The sequence below is a fragment of the Cygnus olor genome, chromosome 7 (genome assembly GCF_009769625.2).
Source record: "Cygnus olor isolate bCygOlo1 chromosome 7, bCygOlo1.pri.v2, whole genome shotgun sequence".
Lineage (NCBI taxonomy): Eukaryota > Metazoa > Chordata > Aves > Anseriformes > Anatidae > Cygnus > Cygnus olor.
In genome coordinates this window covers 21,702,449-21,722,187 of record NC_049175.1, presented here as the reverse complement: position 1 = coordinate 21,722,187, position 19,739 = coordinate 21,702,449, and the positions used below count along the sequence as shown (strand labels likewise).

At 36.7% G+C, this 19,739-nt stretch overlaps 1 protein-coding gene across 2 annotated transcripts in view; it reads left to right on the top strand.

Annotated features, from left to right (window-relative positions):
• Positions 1-16,003, top strand: part of MARCHF5 (membrane associated ring-CH-type finger 5) — a 29,058-nt gene extending 13,055 nt beyond the window's left edge. Inside the window, exons 2-6 of one of the 2 annotated variants that reach the window (XM_040563826.1) lie at positions 3,471-3,673; positions 8,434-8,564; positions 11,671-11,854; positions 12,304-12,470; positions 13,656-16,003. In XM_040563826.1, the coding sequence (XP_040419760.1) occupies positions 3,471-3,673; positions 8,434-8,564; positions 11,671-11,854; positions 12,304-12,470; positions 13,656-13,772 (802 nt within the window). In that variant the 3' untranslated portion in view covers positions 13,773-16,003. The remainder of the gene's footprint in view (positions 1-3,470; positions 3,674-8,433; positions 8,565-11,670; positions 11,855-12,303; positions 12,471-13,655) is intronic. The other variant, XM_040563827.1, reaches the window with a different exon arrangement.
• Positions 16,004-19,739: the final 3,736 nt, after the last annotated feature.

Below are 19,739 nucleotides of genomic sequence, written 5' to 3'. Positions count from 1 at the left end.
CAACTTCTCCCAGTGTGATACATAGGTCTGTGCACATTGGTTCATTGTGCTGCCATTGTTACGAGTTGTGTTTCAGCCTTTTCACTCTTTTTGGATGTGAAATTCAATTGTGATGAGGCATTCAGGCACTTACTGCTTAGCAGGATAAGGATGCATTACTCTGATATCAAGATAAAATTTGCTTCTTTGAGGAAAAGTGATATGCTTTATAACGTGGGAGGAATAAAAAAAAATTTCTTAGAGATTTCTTGTATTTTATGAAGGATCTGTAATGGGAGGAAAATGCTTTCTAGCTCATGGTAAGTGTTAAGTCCTTCTCTGTTCTCTGCTTTTACTTGCAGGTCCTATGTGTATGCCACTGAACGTTAGGGAAAAATTCCAAGGCTTGCAGCACTGAATACTTGGAACCAGGCTATAAACAGCTGTGTTGTCCCAGTCTCACAAGCCCTCTTTCCATTAAGTGTTGTGGACCCAGGAATGTCCACTGGGTTTTTGGGGCCTTAAGGATTTTTGAGAACTTCTAACTGGTAGTATACAACTAACATATTGCTCTGAAATTACTTTTTGTATTGCTTACACAGTCACGCCTGCCTGAAAACAAAGCTGTATCATGACTAATTCAGCTCTCACAGACTGGCAAATTTGATTTCAGTAACATGAATTGGAGCCTCTCCTTCCTGCTATTTAAGGCTGATTTGAATAAGAAAGTAACCTTTAGAAGGAATATAACCCAATAAAACAGGGAGCAGTCTGCCTGTAGGTATGCCTGTTCTGCAGGATCTTACTGGGGCGGTGGAGCTATAGCTTCAAGGAGAATGGCTTCCTTAGCAATGAACTCATGGGTTGGAGAAAGCTCTTTCTAGGCAGGCCCTGGATTTCTCAATTACTCATACAACATTTGGAGTGCAGGCTCGCAGGTCTTTAGCACGGCTTTCTATCTATGTGCTCGCTCTTGACATGCGCAGTCTCCTGAAGGGAGTTTATCTTCGGAGAATAAAACGGACACAGTGAGTGAGTTATTCTCAGTCAGAATAGAATTTTTGACACTGGGCAGCTTTAGATAATGGGGAGCTGAATCTAAAAGGCATTTGTAATCTTATATTCAAAGTGAAATTACTGGCTGGCTTTTTGTATGTGGTGTGCTTTTTTTAGCCAAGGAAGTGTGGAAAAATACATTAGTAGTATTGATTTGGCTTTGTAGAAAGTCATCAAGGAAAAAAGGTTTGAGTTTCTATCAGAAACAATGCTTTGTTCTGCCTTGTCAGCCTTTTCTGTTTCAGGTTATCTGAGTAGCAACCTCATTCAGTAGCGAGAATCAAGGTCATATTTTATTCAGTACAAGAAAATGGAAAATCTGGCAAGAGCCAAGCTGCTTGTTTTGAGATGGTTTTATTTAGCTCTTTCTGCTACAGCTGCTGTCAATGGAAAGAGATAAAACTGATGACAAAAATACAAGGAATTTACTGTTCATTATTCATGACATGCTATCGACTTAAGTCTATAAAGGACTTTGTTATTCTTTTCATGGGTCTTCCAGTTTTTCAGATGTGATTGCCTGGCAAGAAATTGGATGAAGCAATTAAGGAAATGATGCAGATTTTCGTATTAACATTAACAGAAAACTGGAATAGAACTTAATCTACAGGGCACTCATGGACAAATTCACTGGTTAAAATTGAAGCGCAACAAGATTATTTTCATGCTGAAATCTCTTATTTGAATACACTTCAAACTTCTGTGGCTTGGTGGCATCTCGCCTCACTGGCACCTACAGCCCTAAGTAGCTCTGTTGTAAAGCTCCTAGCTGAGAAACAAAAATCTAAGTTACAAATGTAGACTTAAATAGGATGTGGAGTGAGTGAGTGAAACTTTACCTATTAACGGAGCAAAGAATAAAACTGTGGAAGATGAACTATGCTACAAGTCGATTTGTATTGTTTGTTTTTACAATAAACAAGGGTTTTCTTGGTGTTTAAAAAAACAGTTCAACATAAGAACTGGAGTTCTTTAAGAACTCCTTGATCAAGTGCAATGAACCAAAATATCTGTGGTGCTTGGTAATACTGTCATGTCTTTGTAGTGGTTGCAGCTTTTTCATCTAGACTCTTACTAACATAGGGCTTGTCTGTCTTTCCTCCTGTTCTGGAAGGCTAATGCCATTTAGGCTGCCATAGGTACTTCGAGCCACCAGGAAGATAAACAGGTGGATTGTGTTACATGAGGGCATAACATAAGGATTCTGGTTTAAACAGGTGTTGCAGGGAAGGACAGAAAGAAGCCAAGTCAGACTTCACATTTACTTTCCCATTAGGATGAATGAAACAAGTTGTAGTTTTGATGTAGGATGTCAGTCTTCAAACTGAGCAGTCTTCATGAATGTGCACTGACGCAGTTCTGATTTCAGAGCAGAAATGTCAGTGAACTTGCATCTGCACCTACTGTAGTATGCTCTGTACTTACAACTGCATGTGTGGACAGATCAGTTACGTTAGTTTTACTGATGTTACTGTTCAATATTGAAATTTCTTTTTGTGCAGTCTTCCCTGGAATCTGCATCTTAGATTGCATTCTTTCACGTTTGCCAGTAATAAGTGCTACAAGTTACATTATACTCTTACACACTTGCAGCTTAATTTCAGTATATTTCCACTACTATAAATATAAAAATAAAAAAAGATTCAATGCTTTAAAAGAAGCTCTTGGTAATATTTTGTAGGCCCAGCTATTCCTGTAAACAAAACGTGACTATTCTGTAGGAAAACTGTTCTAGTTAACAAACAGAATGCTACCCAAAATAGTGAGGTTTTAAAAGGAAATTGTTAGACAACATTTTTTCCTTGCTTAAATTTCGTCAGCTTCTAACTTGAAGCTTGAAGTATTGAAACATACTAATTGTATATCCAGGTAACTCTTCAGACAGCAGACCTTTCCTTCTCTAGTGTTGTAGTAGTGTTGATGTACTTTGTAATTTATATTATACAACGTTGTATTAAAATGAAATACTTTTTGATAAGATAAAGGAATTAATTTGGTACAATTTTTTTCAGGTTTGTTACATTTTATCATTTGTGTTGATTTTTGTCATGGAAGTGCATTGGATTTAGTTTCCCAGGTAACAGACTACTGTACAGATTTTGCATTTTTAATTTAAAAACTTACAAAATGTTTTGTATGGAAGGAGATACTGATAATACAATTAAAAATAGAAGTTGGACTACAGTCTCAGTGCTTTTTAAGTTATAAATGATCCAAAAGATAAATTAGTAATTCAGAATGTATTAAGCATCTACCTAGCTGTCTAATATTATGTTAATACCAGAACAAGTCTGTGGTACAAAATACCTGCATTTTTAGTGATTAAGCGTGAAGCAACAGAAATCATTTCTAGGTGCACACTTTCTAAAAATGCATGTGAAAGTTTAAGCACTTAAAAGTAGCAAAAATCTTTTTTTTCCTTCCTGTAATTTCAGAAGCTGCTGGGTTTGTTTTGCTACCGATGAGGATGATCGGACAGCAGAGTGGGTGAGACCTTGCAGGTGCAGGGGCTCCACGAAATGGGTTCATCAGACTTGTCTACAGCGCTGGGTGGATGAAAAGCAAAGAGGAAACAGTACTGCTAGAGTTGCTTGTCCTCAGTGCAATGCAGAATATTTAATAGTATTTCCAAAGCTAGGTAAGACATATATCATTTAAATTTAAACGTAATATAATTGGTTGTTTCTGCATGTTGTTCTTAATTTTTTGCCCTTTTATGCTCAGAGTCAGTTCTATTGGAAACTTCTCTAGTCCATTTTCCAGACAAGAAACATTGTATTATGCTTACGTCATATTTGATGGCTTAGTTAAATATCTCCTGCAAATTTTGGATATGTTCAACTTAAGTATATTAGTAAGTCTTACAGGTGATTGACCTATAATTAAGTGTATGGTTAATGTGATTTCTTTCCCCCTTGTTGAGCAGAGTGGGGACTTCCTTCACCAATTGCCATATTAGCACATAAACACATTCCCCCTTTTTTCTCAGCATGCAGAGAAGCAGTTATAAAAGTAAATCCATAAGAAGAAACCTTACAGGGCAGCCCGTTGCATTACCTGAAAAACATTTTTACTTTGTTTGGGAAGTATTCCTGAGTGAATGTTGCCTCTGTACTCAAGAGGCAGAATATCTGTATTTGGTTGCTGGGCACTGCTGTGGCTCTGTTTGTCAAGGTGAAAAAAAAAAGTTGGAGATAGTCTTCTAGAATCTACTCACCCGAGTAGCTAAGTAGGACTCTGCCACAATATGGTGCAAATAGTTAAAATAACAGTTGTTGCTTTTTTTTATTCCAGTGGACCCCCATTTGCCCGTATGCTATACAAGGTATATTGAGCAGGGCAAGAAAATGAAATGTTGCCCTGAGTAATTGATACAGTAATTTGATTCTCCTTTCCCACACGCAGAAATACACAAATAATTATTGTTGTCACACACAGTGTCCTTTACTATATTTCATGTTTAATGTGGGGCTAAGATGAATGGGGCAGTTCATATTCAACAGTAATGCTGTTCCAGTCAATTTTATATTTTGCTGTTGTCTTTCCATTACCATAGCAGCTGGAAACTTCAATTTTGATCAAAAGTATAACAGCTTGTTAAACGCTGTTATAGCATGTCTATAGTCACTTAGAGGATTTTTAAGTAAGACTTTATAGGATTTTATTTCTGTAATGAAAGAATTGAAGATGACTTGCATTGTCAGTTCTTAGGGATAGGACCTCTTTTCTGTTAGTATAAGGGTTGAAAAAATTAAGTTGCAAGGAAATTTTTGAGTACTGACACATTGCCAAGGGGAAAGAAAATACTGGTGATACACAAGAAAACATAAAACAGCATGATAACTTACTACCATGTTATTCTTATATCAGTCCCCAAGTCAGCTTTGCTAATAAGGATAAGGTAGAGAGGAATCAACCTTCATGGTAGGGAAGACATCAAGTGATGATAAATTAGCATTACCTTGGGGGAGGGTAAAGGGGAATTTTGATCTCTGAAAATGTGCCACAAAACTTGAAGCTGCGTATGTGAGACGCATGAAGCTGTTTATATGAGATGCATTCACATTTTATTTTGGTAATGGGCGAGAGAGGAAACAACTGTAGTTTGTAGAAGATGTGTACACAAACAGGCATTTTCATTTGTTCTTGTAATTTGTGGCATACTTTCTTTATTTGAGAGCTAAGATTCCTAAATACTAACATTTCTACTTCTGATAAAGCTGGCCTGAAATTCTTTTATGAGACTGTTCAGCTCTTGCATGCAGGTTTCTTGGAATCTTTTGATATATTTTCCCCTCACAATATCAGCTTTTTTCATGGTAAAGATGAAAGGGGCATAAAATTTCAGATGTCTTATGTACTGTTACACAAGTTTATAGCAGAACAGGAGAATGACTTCTGGGTTCATCAATGCTCAGTTATGAGCTCAAGTCCTTAAGCAAGTGGGACAGTTGTGCCCTTTTTGTAGCTCTTTTTAGTAACCCAGAACTGTTATATCACAACTCAACTATAAGTCAGTCAAGGCCACATCAGGCAGAGTTAGGACAGTAAGATGTTTTCCTGCAGTCTTGCCAGTAGCCCCATCTCTGTGCCACAGCATTTGAAGACGTTACTAGTCATACAATTCAAAACAATTAAAAAAACAAACAAACAAAAAAACTAAGGTTGCTAGAGTAGGTAAGATGTTGCAAATAATCAAGTTTCCATGGGGTATCATGGTTCAAAAGCTTACTTACATTAAGAGTTCTCTAATGTACTGCTGGAAACATTTCTGCAAATAGGTGCCTGTGAAAGGCACCTAACGCAGCTTTTTTTTAAAGATCATATAATTGACATAAATATCAATTTAAACATTAGCTATTATCTTTATAAGTAATAGTGTAAGTCTAATGTGTTTACCAAATCAAAACAACCCCCCTCTTAGTGCGGTATCTTCATGTTATAATTCCAATTAAAATTTAATAGTGCATACTGTTTTTAGAGATTGGTAATAATCATGTTCTTAATAGGTATTTTTTTAATTACATAGTTTTTTAATTACATAAGAAAATATTGCTTCCTCTTAAAAAAAAAAAAAAAAAAACTGCTTAAAACCTACGTATCTTTTAGATAATTATTTCAGCTTAATAACAAGAAAACCAATCCTGGCAGAAAAAGCGCTGTTAAAACACGATTGTTTTTACCACACTGAAAATCACTGACATACACATTAAAGAAGAAAGTACAAAATACAAAAGTATTCTTAAATTTCTACTTCCCTAATACCATCTGAATATAATATAATACCTAAAAGATTGTGTTTGCCTTTCTTTCTCGCTACTTTTTCCATGAAGGGCTAACTAAAACATATATGTATAGGAACAATTTTTTCCAGTCTTTTCTCAAACTTCTATACCTAATTCTGTAGCTAATGACTTCCTTTCATGATTAGGATTAGTAGGTGCAATTTGTTAATATTTTTCTCTTAGACTTCTGTTGTTACTCTACCACTTTGCCAGGATGTATTAAGGCAAGCTTCAGTGCTTTGTGTTGCCCTTTAAGATTCACTCAATATGATGGTTGTTTTTTTGGAGTCTCATGTCTTTACCTCCTTCAAAATAATATAAGCTTTCCGAATAGTGCAACTCAGCGTTTTCAGAGACTGTGGGAAGCAGTCAAGATGTGTCAACTACTGTGTATTTAGTATTTGTAGTTATGGCCTTGTTGCTACTTCAATACATTGATAGATAGCCCAGCAATCTTTTAAGTCTGGAAAATTAAACATAACTGTTAATACAATTGAACTGCTTGTTTGACATCTCTGTATTTTAAGTAAAGTGTTCCTACTTCAAAAACACTTTAATTTTGATACCTATTCAACAACAGATTGCTTGGCTTGAGAATAAATTCTCTCTAATTACGCTTTGTCAGCTACTTAAGAACTAATTTACATCGGTTGGTGTATTTGAAGCAGGGTGGTGGTGGGGTGTTTTCTGTCTTACAAGTCACAAGGGAAGATGCTTCCTGCCCTTAAAACTAGAGCTTTTTTACTAAAAGAACACATGTTCTACTAGAAGATGCACGCAAAGGTAACTAATTTAAAGTATGTGAGTAGTAGGGTAAAGATGTGAGGCTCTAGCAGAACTGGATTAGCAAGTTAAATAAGCACAGTTCTGCCCAAGTTAGTTACTCAGCACTGCCTACTGGACAGATACATAACTTAGCCGTATTTACAATAACTTCTGCCAAGCTTGCATATAAGCTGGATTGTGTTTAAATTGCAGGTCTCGAGTATAACATTTGCACAGTTTTAAAAAAAAAAAAAAAAGTTGCAGTCCTTGTATGAAGTCTCTGGATGCTACTGCTGTATAAATAGTATGCAAAAAGTAAAAGCAGAAGGGATCTAACAGGAAAAATTAATGTGTATGACCTGGAGGAGGAACTCTTTATGTAGAATCATGTCCACAGCACAGTGAAAAGTGTGCACAAGTAATCAACAGCTATGTTTACTTTCTGACAAGGTGTATAATATATCCTAAAGTGCTTGTTTTAAAACGTGAAATGAAAATAGTACTTTTCTGATGATGCTGAGAAGTTTGACAAATACAAAAGAAGCGTGGAATGTGATCATCGTGACAATGTTTTTCACTTCCACACATACCTTTCTGACTCTTCAACTTTTGGCTTTTGCTTTGCTGGTTCTCATGCAGTCTTAGAAAGAAAAGCTGTGAGCATGCCCCAGCTTATCTCATCAAAGTTAGTCAGGGTAATGCATGGCTCTGTGCAAGTCTGGGAAGTGCAGCTGTCCATGAACAAAACAAACTCTATTTGTGCATTGTTGCCAAAGGCACTAAATAACCTAAGAAGTTTTTTTCCTCCAATATTTGAGAGGTCGTCTTGTTAAATACTGAATGCAATACAACTCTTTTCCAGTGGAAGGAATCTTTTATATTGGCTGCCACTTCTTGCTGTGGAGCAGGATGAAGTTTAGTGACAACATTCTTATGCTGATCTTTGACAGCTTCACTTAGGGAGTACACTTTGACTGGTAGTTTTTCATTTTGAAAACTAAAATATCTAACAAAAAAGCCACTAAGACTAAAATGATTTCTACAAAAAATGATTCTGATTCAACGTGCACAAAGGGAGCTAAGTCAATTCTAGCAGTGTAAATTAGTCAGTGCTGTAAGGAGTGTATTTATCTCTCGGAAGATGTTGCTATGAATGAAATGGTAGGTAGAAATAAATTGCAAGCTTAGCTAAGTAGCTTTTTACCTGTATGTTCTCATAAGTAACACATGTGGGATGTCAGATTCATGTTTTGCCTAGTTTGAGCTTTCTCATCGGTGATAGATGCTGAGAGCTTTCTTCAGTATGCTTATACATACATCTTGAAATCTTACTTTTCCTCTGTCATAGGTCCCGTTGTTTACGTTTTGGATCTTGCAGATCGTCTGATCTCAAAGGCATGTCCGTTTGCTGCAGCTGGAATAATGGTGGGCTCTATATACTGGACAGCAGTTACATATGGAGCTGTGACAGTGATGCAGGTACACATCTATTCCCTATTTCTAGATCTTACAGATCTTACCAGTCTTAAAAGCAAGGCTTTTTAAATAAAAAAGTTAGTAAATTAGAACTCCTTTCTTTCATTAGCTTAAAATACGCTTTAGCTGCTTTCATCACTTTCAATGTGGTTAGCAAATAAATTTAGGATGGGTTGTTAGAAAGCTTTTTGCTTTTTAACTGATCATACTCTATCAAGCCAAGTACGCCTGTTCAAACTGGATTCACAGTCTACACCTAAGAAACTTCACTACTGCTGCTTGCTGCCCTGCTTGTGACAGGCTGGTGAACCCACTTCCATTGTCAAAGAAGTGCTATTAGTGCCAGACAACTAGTAATGAGTAGGCATCTCCTATTTTTTATTTTTTTAGAAAAGGCATGATCTTTTCTTTACCTGCAGGAAAAAAAATTTTGCTGGTAACATTCAAAGGGCTGAGATATGGTGGATTTTTCAGTCCTAACTCTTTTTTGTTATGTAAAGGAAAATGTGCATGCTCTGAATGATGCTATTGATGCATACACAACAAATGCAGACCACTTCAGGTTAAGAGTATGTTTTGATTATTCAGATCATCTAGTTAATTGAAAAGACTGTCTTCTGTTCTTGAGACCTTGCTACTTGAATATAAAAATGATGTTGACAGGTGTTGGACTATTAACTATTGTTCACAGCTATCCTAGTTCAGCTACAAGACAAGTTTTCATAGACTGTATAACTGGCAGGACCTTTGCTACCATTTTAGTTACTGTGTCTAGTCCATAACCTTTGTTTTGCCTGAAAGCATAGAAGTACTTCCGATGAAATTTAGTTGTAGGTAGATTGTACAATAAATGCATCTGTATGCTTAGGTATTACAGTACACAATTGTAGCTTAGTTTACATATACAATCTAGTGCTTATCCATGTAAGTCATGTGGACCTACTGTTTCTTGGACTGTGTGGTACTGCCATGCAGTTCAAGTTACTACATCTCAAGACTGTGTGCTCTTTGTCTTTGTTTGTACGTGACCTCGTAGCAAAAATGTATGTGATAACCAGTTGAGCTGGAGCCCAAATGAGCTGATGTGGTCTCCCTGGTACCATTGTCAAGTGCCTGCATAAAAGTTACACAAAATGACTTTCAGTACCTCCTCCAAAGGAGGCCCCTTACAGGGCCACTGCAAACAACTATATTAATAAAAATGTAATGTAGTGAAATGTACTAGTCCTTATCTCCTTGCTCTCTGCTACACTGGGCCTTTTTCTACAGGAACTTTTATGATCTATGTAGCTTCTCTAGAACTACATAACCAAATGGAAAAATAAATACTCCTTTCTGTAATTGCTTTGCTTTTGAAATGAGATTCGGGCCTTAAGCAATGGCAAGCTGTGGGTCTAGTTGAGCAATCACATGGTTACAACTTGACACCTACAGTAATTCAGACAGCTGGTTAAATCTTGGGTTTGAAGAACTAGCTTTTTTCTTCTGGTTTAATGTTTTTTTGATCATACGGACGATAGGCTAAGAATAGCATCCACCATTATAAGCAAAAATAAGTTAAACTAGGAGAAGAGAGAACTGTTACATTCCTTTCCTACTCCAAATTTGATAGGTTTAATACAATTTCTGTCCTGATGCATTGCAGACCTTTTTCTTCAGTTGAAGGGCCAGAGAAGCACAAAAGCTCTCTTTATAGGTTAAGCTGCAGATGGAGAAACAGGGTTAACATTGTGAGTTCAGGTGTAGGCCCAGTCAGTAACAAATTGTACAGGGTTACTGAAAACAGAGAAATAGTAATCTAAAGCAAAAAGATAAGAGTGAGGCTTTTTAGCATGGATGAGGTCTATTGAGGAGAAGGATAACATTAGACATCACAGTTTGGGTGAAAGAAAGTAAAAAAGCTGGAAGAAAAATGCTGAATTTTTTTTTGAAGGAATAAGCTTTTGGTGGCAACAATACTGGTTATGCCTATCTTTAGAAGTTGTGGTAAATAATATAACTTCCTGTTCTACAAGAATAAGATGGAATGCTTTTCAAAGCAAGGTGTGGTGTTGCACACAAGTCAGTAGCTCAGCTCAACCATGCTGCTTTCTCTCTTTCCTTCCTCAAAAAAACGGGGAGATAAGAAAAAAGGCTCACGGGTTGGGATAAGGACATGGAGATCCCTCACTAATTGATATAATGGGTAAAACAGACTCAGCATAGGGAGTTTAATGTAATCGCCTGTTGCTATCAGACGAGAGCAGTGAGAAACTAAAAACACCTCGCTCCCCGTCCACATTCTTCTTCCTTCCCCTCCAAGCAGTGCAGTGGAAGGGGGGCTGCAGTCAGTCCCTAATGCTTCATGTCTGCTGCTCCTTCACAGTCACTCTCTGCCCCTGTTCCACGTGGGGTCTCTCCCACAGGATGGTGTCTCGCCCCTGAACTGATCCTGAGTGGACTTCCCACAGGCAGCAGCTCTTCAAGAGCGTTCCTATTTTTTGTTGTTCTCAGCCCTGTTAGATTTACTTAGTTTAAAAAAAAAAAATATCATGTACTCTTCTGTTGCGGTTGTAATTTGTAAATTTTAAGCTGCAAAGGCTAAGTTTTTTTTCTTATGTCAGAAGAATGGTTTAGGCACATCAGTAATTACTGTTCTTTAAAACTATAGCATTAACCACATTTAAAATTGTGTAAGGTACAAGTGAAACTTGCAGCTATTTCCACTACAACAGAAAATAATGTACCTCTTACTGAATTGTCTAGGGAAGCAATAACTTTTAATACTGTGATCTCTGTTGCATAAGGTATTCCTAAGCAACATTTTGATTAAAATGTCCTGAAATACTTGGCTATCAATTTATCCTTTCATAAGCAACATCTAATCAATTTGACTGCATAATTAATGATTCTAAAAATGGTCAGTTCTATGCATTGTGGGAAGCTTTCTATTTTTGTATTTTTAAATATTTCTGTTTTTACTCAAATACAGATGCACATGAAACCTTTCTTAAGATGGTAGGGACTTTTATTTCAGGTCTCTGCAAGATTAATGATTTGCGAGCTAGGGCTAGTAGCTTGCTCACCTGCATTATGCTTGATAAGCAATATATATGTATGTATTCACCAGGTGGTGGGTCACAAAGAAGGTCTTGATGTCATGGAGAGAGCGGATCCTTTATTTCTTTTGATCGGACTTCCCACTATTCCAGTCATGCTAATACTGGGCAAGATGATTCGTTGGGAGGACTATGTGCTCAGACTGTGGCGCAAATACTCTAATAAACTACAAATTTTGAACAGCATATTTCCAGGTAATGTGATATAAACTTAAAAGGAAATACCAAGCTTGAGTTTGCCCCTCTAGGAGATGGAGATAGGTCACTTTTTGCCATTCTTAGTTAAAGGTGATCATACCTTCCATCTGTTATGTTAAGTTTATTTGGATTGTGTTTGTATGGTATTTAGTGAGGAAGGAAGACCAATAGGAGCAGGAGCATGGTTTCAGTTAAGGCCTTAGTAATGAAATAAGCTACTGAAAATCTTGGCTTCATTTCTGAAAGTAAAAATTAATACAGTCATTTTATTGAAATGGAAAATTCACTGAAAAGAAAGCTAGTTCTCAAGGTAACTGAACTGAATAACAAAGTTGGTGGGCTATAGATTTATGATGAAGAAGGGGGAGGGCAGGGCTGGTTCCTTCTATGTCCTGTGTGAGGCAGTGGCTGTACATAATCGTTTCTTTCCCTACTCATCCCTGTAGGCATTGGGTGTCCTGTTCCTCGTATTCCAGCAGAGGCCAACCCTTTGGCCGATCACGTCTCTGCTACACGTATTCTATGTGGAGCTCTAGTTTTCCCTACTATTGCCACGATAGTTGGCAAGCTGATGTTCAGCAGTGTTAACTCAAATTTACAAAGGACAATCTTGGTAAGATTCAGTATTGTTTGATTCATAATTATAATATGGGAATGTGGAGTGTTTGGGGGGGGGGGGGAAGTAAAAAGCATGAATTGAACTAGGACTTAAAGTGGCATTTGATTAAGGGTAGAGATATGTTTTCTTCTTTTAAAGCTGTCTGTCTTAGCAGTAGGCAAGCATCACATGTGTGAAAGACTTCTTCCCCTATGACTGAAACTAATCTCTCCTGGATAAGGCTGAAACCTGTATCCGGTACTGTGCTAGGCAGTTCTTAACAGTAATTAAGGGTGATAATGAAGATGAGGAACCAGTATCTTCTAAGAACAAGTTCTGGAAGGGAAGACTGGGGTTTACATTCCCAACCTTTCCGTGTTAGCTTCTGTTCACTCTAAGAATATTTTTAATTTATTTTAATAAGAGGGGAAAGATAAACTGTCCATAGAACTTGAATGGAGGTAGAAAAAAAAAGGAGAGGACAAAAATCTTTGTGAATAACCTCTCTGGTTTGCTTCCTTTTTAGAGGAAGCAGATACAATTTCATAAAGTGGTATCCCTGGTTGATTTGACTATCACTTCAGTCCCCTTTTTTTCCCCAATTCTAATGTGTTTTTGCACCTGTCTTCCATATGGTAGACACAGTAATACTACAACCAGTCATGCAGGCTAAAGGCTTCTTAATGTCTCTTCTCACTTTAAAGAATTGAGATGAACACAGGTTGAAACTTAATAAATCTGATTTGCAAAAAAAACATTTATTTCACCCCATGCTTGCCTTTAGCATGTGGTGTCTTTCACAGTCTTGATTATGGAAAGGTATTGTTCTTTGTACCATCTATAATGTATTCAGAGAAGGGAGAAAAGCAGATAACTATCTGTTTTACTTTGTTCTTTAAATAGGATAGATTTTGACTTTTAGAATACTTGTCAAACTCTCAAAGAAATAAGAGCTTTCAAAAGAATCTATAGGTCTGGTTTGTAATCCCTTATATATAACCTGAACCTCTGCAGTACTGTATTGTGACTGAAAACTTTGTCTGTTATAATCATTTGAAATTGTCCTAATTAGCTGAACTTCAAAAGAAAATGCTATTTGGTTGGAAAATAAGCTTTCTTTAAGAAGAATTTTTTGCAAAGAGCATTTGCAATGATATGATTTTGAAAACCTACAACGTTCAGTATCTCTTTTTATTTCAGGGTGGAATTGCTTTTGTTGCTATAAAAGGAGCTTTTAAGGTTTACTTCAAACAGCAGCAGTATTTGCGCCAAGCTCACCGCAAAATCTTAAATTATCCTGAGCAAGAAGGTGCATAAAGCTGTGATCTTCTGATGTCATACAGTCTCACCTAACAGGTTTCCATGTTGTATTGGTTCCATCATTATTGCACAGTAGTGGAGAATTGTAATAAGTTGCTGCTCCTATTTTTTTTCTTTAAGTATGATAAAGCACTGTCATGTGGCAGGGTAAATCTTTTCAGAAACCACTGAACCTAAGAATGTGACTTGTTTTCAGTATTTTTGGGTACTTCTCTTGGGCAACAGGCTTCTGAAACAGGTTGTTCTGAAACAGCCAATATGCTGAATGGGGGGGGAAAAATAGCATCAGCTACAGAATAAAAACATTTTAAATTGTGTAGTTAATGTAGGCCTCATCCGGATGCCTTTTCTACTGTTTTCCTACCCAGGCTATTGTCCATTTCAGCACTTCACACAATGAAGGGACTTTTTTTTGCTTAGAAAAAGAAATGTGAGTCATTACTAAGGAGAAGTAATTGTGGGACGTTGGTCAATAAAGATTTCCTTGTTTTTTTTTGCTGGTGTGAAACAGGGAGTGCGCAATACTCAAATGGCTGGCCAGAGACAGCAGAAGACAGCTAACCTTGTAGGACTTTTATGTCAGCTTCAGTCACCTAAGTACTAGCTGTCAAAATTAGCATGGCTTCCAGGTGACTCTTATTGCTGATCATTTTTACTGTCCTGTTGTATCTTCTGCACTGCCTAGTGTCACTTTCTCACGGCCTTTTTTTTTTTTACTGTTTTGTAACTGGTACTGGATAGCTTTTGTTTTTTTTTTTTCCCCTTCACAGTAAAATAATTACACAGGAAGTGAATTTCAGCTGCTTATTTTCTAGTTAAGTATTAGAGCAGTTGTTTAGTTCTCATGTTCCTTTTGATTATGTAAGTATCTGTACAAGTGAAAAGAATCGCAGAAATGTGAGGAAACATTGGACACTAAAGCCACATTTAGAAGGAAGCTCTCAGTTTAAACTTCCAGTTCTGGGTGTGCACATCAGTTCCTGTATATGGACTAGGCTCTTCTCTGCCCAAGCCAGCTGTAGTGGAAGGATAGCCAGGAACACAGGCTGGTGGAGGGTGACACTACACTTTGGGTCCCTAACTTGAGTATAGTACATACCAGCAGGTTAGACAGTTTAAGACAACTTGAACCCATTCTGTAGAGAACAAAGGATAAATCTTAAGCATGTAATAAACTAAGTTATTTATTCAGTAAGCTCTACTGTTACAGTATGTTTGAAGTAGCCTGCTGAGGGAGACATTAGCACTTCAGTTATTTGATGTATTTATAAACTTCAACAGAAATTAACTGTTTTGCGAAGTTAAATTTTGACAAACATAGTATGGCCATTTAATATTCATCCAAAACCTAACCTAGATTTAGTACCTGAAGTTTTCTTTACAACAAATTATTTGTTTTTTCTCAGTTTACTTTCTTGTTCATAATACTACATGAAATGCATGGAGGCAGGTTTAAAAAAAAAAAAAGAAAACGATTAAAAAAAACTTAGTGGAAGTATTCATAAGTAAATATTTCTTTCACCAGAAACGAAGTAAATGCAGAGTGAACTTCATATTTGACTGCAATAATGTATCTTAAAGAAATTCAAAATATGGTACCTTTTCTATAGTATGATTTGTCTTAAATACTGAGATGTAATATTTTAGAACTGTATAAAAATGTATATAATGGCCACCTAGTGTTCAAAAAAACTACAGGTATTGAAAATTATGTATTCAATCAATATCGAATACTTCAAGATTCTTGCTGTAACTGAAGAATTACTATCATCTTGTAAGGCTGCTGATTATATTTGTCTTAGTGGGCTAACTTTTATATAAAACTTTAAATGGAGCAGCAACCTCTGCAAGTTGCTGCTTTCTGTAAGATAGTCTTGAAACAATGTAATACATATTTCTTACAGAATTCCTCATTTTGAGAAACAGCTTTTCAGTGGTCTTCACTGTATATATTTCCAGACAATTTATTACTGTTTTTTAAAGTTTCATGAAGAATTGAATGATGCAAATTACTGGTGTTGAAACTTGTTCTATGGGAAAGGTCATTGTCTTCACTGAAAATTGAAACTATTGTAAAAAATATAATTACAAAAAATACTGTATGGATTATAAAATGATTTAAACTGAGTAGCACATGGTCATTACTTTGGTTACTATGTTGTAAATCTTGTTTTTGGTATTGCAAATTATAGTTATGTTGAATTAGGTTGAATAAATATTTTTTACACTCCCCAGTGTATTTTGTCAGTTGAACAAAAGCCTACAGCAAAACTACTGAATGGAAAATGTTGTGTGTTAATGCATTCCTAAAGACTTATATAGTAAATTTAAGTTGATAGCCCAAAGAAATATCTTGGGGTAAAGGAAAATTACTTTGAGTCATTAAGCTCATACTGAAGTTGACTATATATCTTTCCCCCTTCTAGTGATTAATTAACGACATAGGGGAATGCATTTCTCAAACATCTGAAGCAAACTAATCGTTGCAACATGAAGGGCCTCTGGTAATACAAAACTGGGATTGGGAGTTACTGGATATCTCTGGGTTGGCTGATGTGCTGAGTTTATTTGGGGAATACACTGATCCCTTGTCATTGAGAAAGATCATACTGGCTGCAGGAAGTATTTTTTTCACTAATGGTTAATTTATGTCCCCTTACCTTCAGAGAAGGAGTATTAAATGTTATCTAGCATTTCTCAGTGTACGTTCTTATCTTGAACTTGGTTTCTCTTTTATTACATCAACATTTATGCAAGAACTGAGCCATAATTATGGGGAATTATATAATTTCCCATAACGTTTCTCCTCTTCTCCTTTACCTCCCATCTTAAACTCTTAGATTCAGATGGGGCCCTGCTGTACTTTTCAGTATTTGGTTTGAATGATGTTTTTTTCCTTCATTCTTTACCTTGCAAAAGCTTTTTTCGCAACTGTTTCTTTGTGTTGCCTGGTTTGAAATATTAATTCCCTCAACTTCTGGAGTGTTTTCGCAAAAACTAGCGGTCTCCCTTGGCTATCAGAGAGGGATCCAACAATCTTGCTATTTAAGACCTCTCTCCTGGGAAGTATGTAGAACAGTTCTGTACTTGTATGAAAAGATGTGCAGGGGTGTTGTTGACTACAGAGTTACCAACATCTGAGGATACAATTCACTGACTAGAATTTCTGTGGCATAATGTTTACAGTGGCAGCTGTGAAGTTCCCTTTTTATTTTTTATTTTTTAAATCCATGCTGTGGAACTTGGACAACTGCTTGTGGAGTAGGTGTTTGAGGGTCCAGATACCTGGAGTAGTTTAGCTTCCTTTTAGGGTTTTTAACCGCAGATAAGTATGTCTGTTGTTTGCATGGTTGTTTTCTTGATTTAAATTTTTTTAACCGATGGAGATAACTGGGAGCAGTAGAACACAAAGGTCATGAATCCATTTACTGTTAGACCAGTAATCTTGCTTTTGGAACCCTATATCGGATGTAGAACATCAATGTGGTTTGCTATTCTGGTTTTCTTTTTTGAAGAACTAGGATTAAATTTATTAAATTTATTTAGCGCATCATTAGGTAAGGCTGTGTTATCTGTTCTCATCAGAAATCCAGTGCTAACAATTACTGCTTCCTGTTCTTAAGTGTAAATGCTGGTTTCACTAACATGGCTGGCTTTGGAATTCCTTTCTAGTAGGCAGGTGTGGTCAAAACTTCTTTTAAAAGCATGTTGGGGAGGAATAATTGAAGAATGTATGCAATCTCATCATAGGTCAAAGCTAGGAAGTTCTGAAAGTCTTAATGGTCCTCATCAACAGCTTCTTTCCTCTGTATCCTTGCAAAGTCACTCTTCTGTTCTATACAGTGTGACACAGAACTTACTATTTAAGCCCCCAAAATTGTTGAGTGTTCATTTTCTCTTGTGCAGTTTGAGAAACGGCAATTAAATTGGAGATGGTTCTGTTTTGGCACGAGTGTTATCTGTAATCTTCATTTTCTTCCTGTTTTTCTCAAAACATAGGTCTGTGTGGGGCTATTTGTTTGGGGTAGCAGTTGTGACAGTTAACTAAACTCATTAGAAAGCTTAAGAGAAGAGCTGTTTATGGAAACTAGCCTTTGTACTGAGTTTTCACAAATTTTTAATTTCAGCCTGTGAATTAATAAATCTTACTGAAAGCTTTCTTGCCTGTAGTTAAGGATATGTAAACAGCAGTATATTAGAAAATGGTTGTGGCTGGGGCTGAAGCAACAACATAATCCGTCCCCCTGCCTTAGGACAGGATCAACTCTACAGTATTGTCAACAGAACTTAATGCAGGCAGTGTTTAAGGTGACCTAAGAACGTTAAGGCAATGCAGTGTTAATTATCTACTTTAATCTAAATGGCTTAATTTCTTTTAACATTGGAGAAATTCAGCTGTTAACACCTTGCTTGCTTCTATGTCAGTTTCCCTGAACTGACACCTCTTGACTCTTCAATTAATGTGACTTATTGGCAGCTTACTTGTTTCCACCTCTTTCCAGGGTGGTGATGGTGAATAATTCAAATGCTTCAAAAAACTGTACGTGCTCTTTGAAATTCTTTGAAATTTAACTTGATGACATACATACTCTTCTTGTATGCACAGAGACTACACCACTGCATCTGGCAGTACATCATCCTCATCATCGCAGAGTCTCTCAGTATCTGAACTGCCATATTGTAGCCTTGTTGATTGCAAAAGGCATGTTTTCTCCTCCTAGTCTCTCTCACTTAGTGTGATTTCAGGAAAGATTCTCACTCGAACCTATTTCAGAAAATGTTGGCAAAATCTTGGCAAAATCTGGAAAATCAGAAACTAGCATTCCTTATCAAGTAGGTTCAGTTCTTGTAGATGTTGAGACCAAGACTTTTCTTCGCTGCTGTTTAGCAGGTTGCTATATTTGAATAAGCTGTAAAACTAGAAATATCTGTGCCAAAGGTTGCCCTGGATTTCAACTATTCAAGTTCCTTCTGCTTTATTAATTCATAGAAGTTTAAGGTGGGCTTTATTTTTAGGGCTTATTCAAGAGCTCAAGTAATATAGCTAGCTTTCCAGAAAGGCAACAGTCAAAAGATGTGTGCAAAGAAAATATTACTGCAAGTGAAAAAAGTCTTATGTGCTAAGGAATATTCTGTAAACAGGGGTAAACCATACCATTAGATCACGGCCTCCCCGTACCTCCAAGTTTGAAGGCATGTGGCCTCTTTGTTCTCACCAGTTAGTTATTCATGTGCTCTGGATATTTAACTGTGTTTGCACCTCTGAGTATTATAAGCACAAAGGAGTTATTTCTGGTTGTGCCATACTAAGTACTTCAGTAGAAAAAATTCCATTCTGGAACCACTAAAAGCAAATAGTAGACATGATTTGAAACTGCCTCAACTAAACAGCTCAGCAGCACCTGTCAAAACATATCTTGCAGGCACCTCGTTTAATGCTGGATGACTAAGCCATGAAAAAGTGATTGCCTAAGCAGCGGGCCTCTATAGGAAGTACTATGTTTATTTTAAAAATAAAAATCAAAATTATTATGAAGTTATTTCCAGTTTCAGAGCACTGTCAGTGATGCAGCATGCACAACTAGAGATGTTTTTGGTGTTATTTCTTCCACTCTTGCTGCAATTTGGTAACACTTTGCTGCAGCTAACAGGAGCTGATGAAAGAACACACTGATCTAGTTACTGTATGTGGAAGGACTAGTGGGAGGGGTGTCTGCCCATGGCAGGGGGGTTATAATTAGATAATCTCTGAGGTCCCTTCCAACCCAAACCATTCTACGATGACTATTTTGTGAGTAGTTGCTGTTTCTTTGCCGTATTCATTACAAGAAGCTAATATTCCTGTTTAGTGTACCTCTGGAAGAGACTTTTGCTATCGGTTTTCCAGACACTTTTGATGCACAGAAGATAAAAGAGCTAGAATAGTAGCTTTCTGATTTTTACTAAAATTATTTTTTTTTCCTC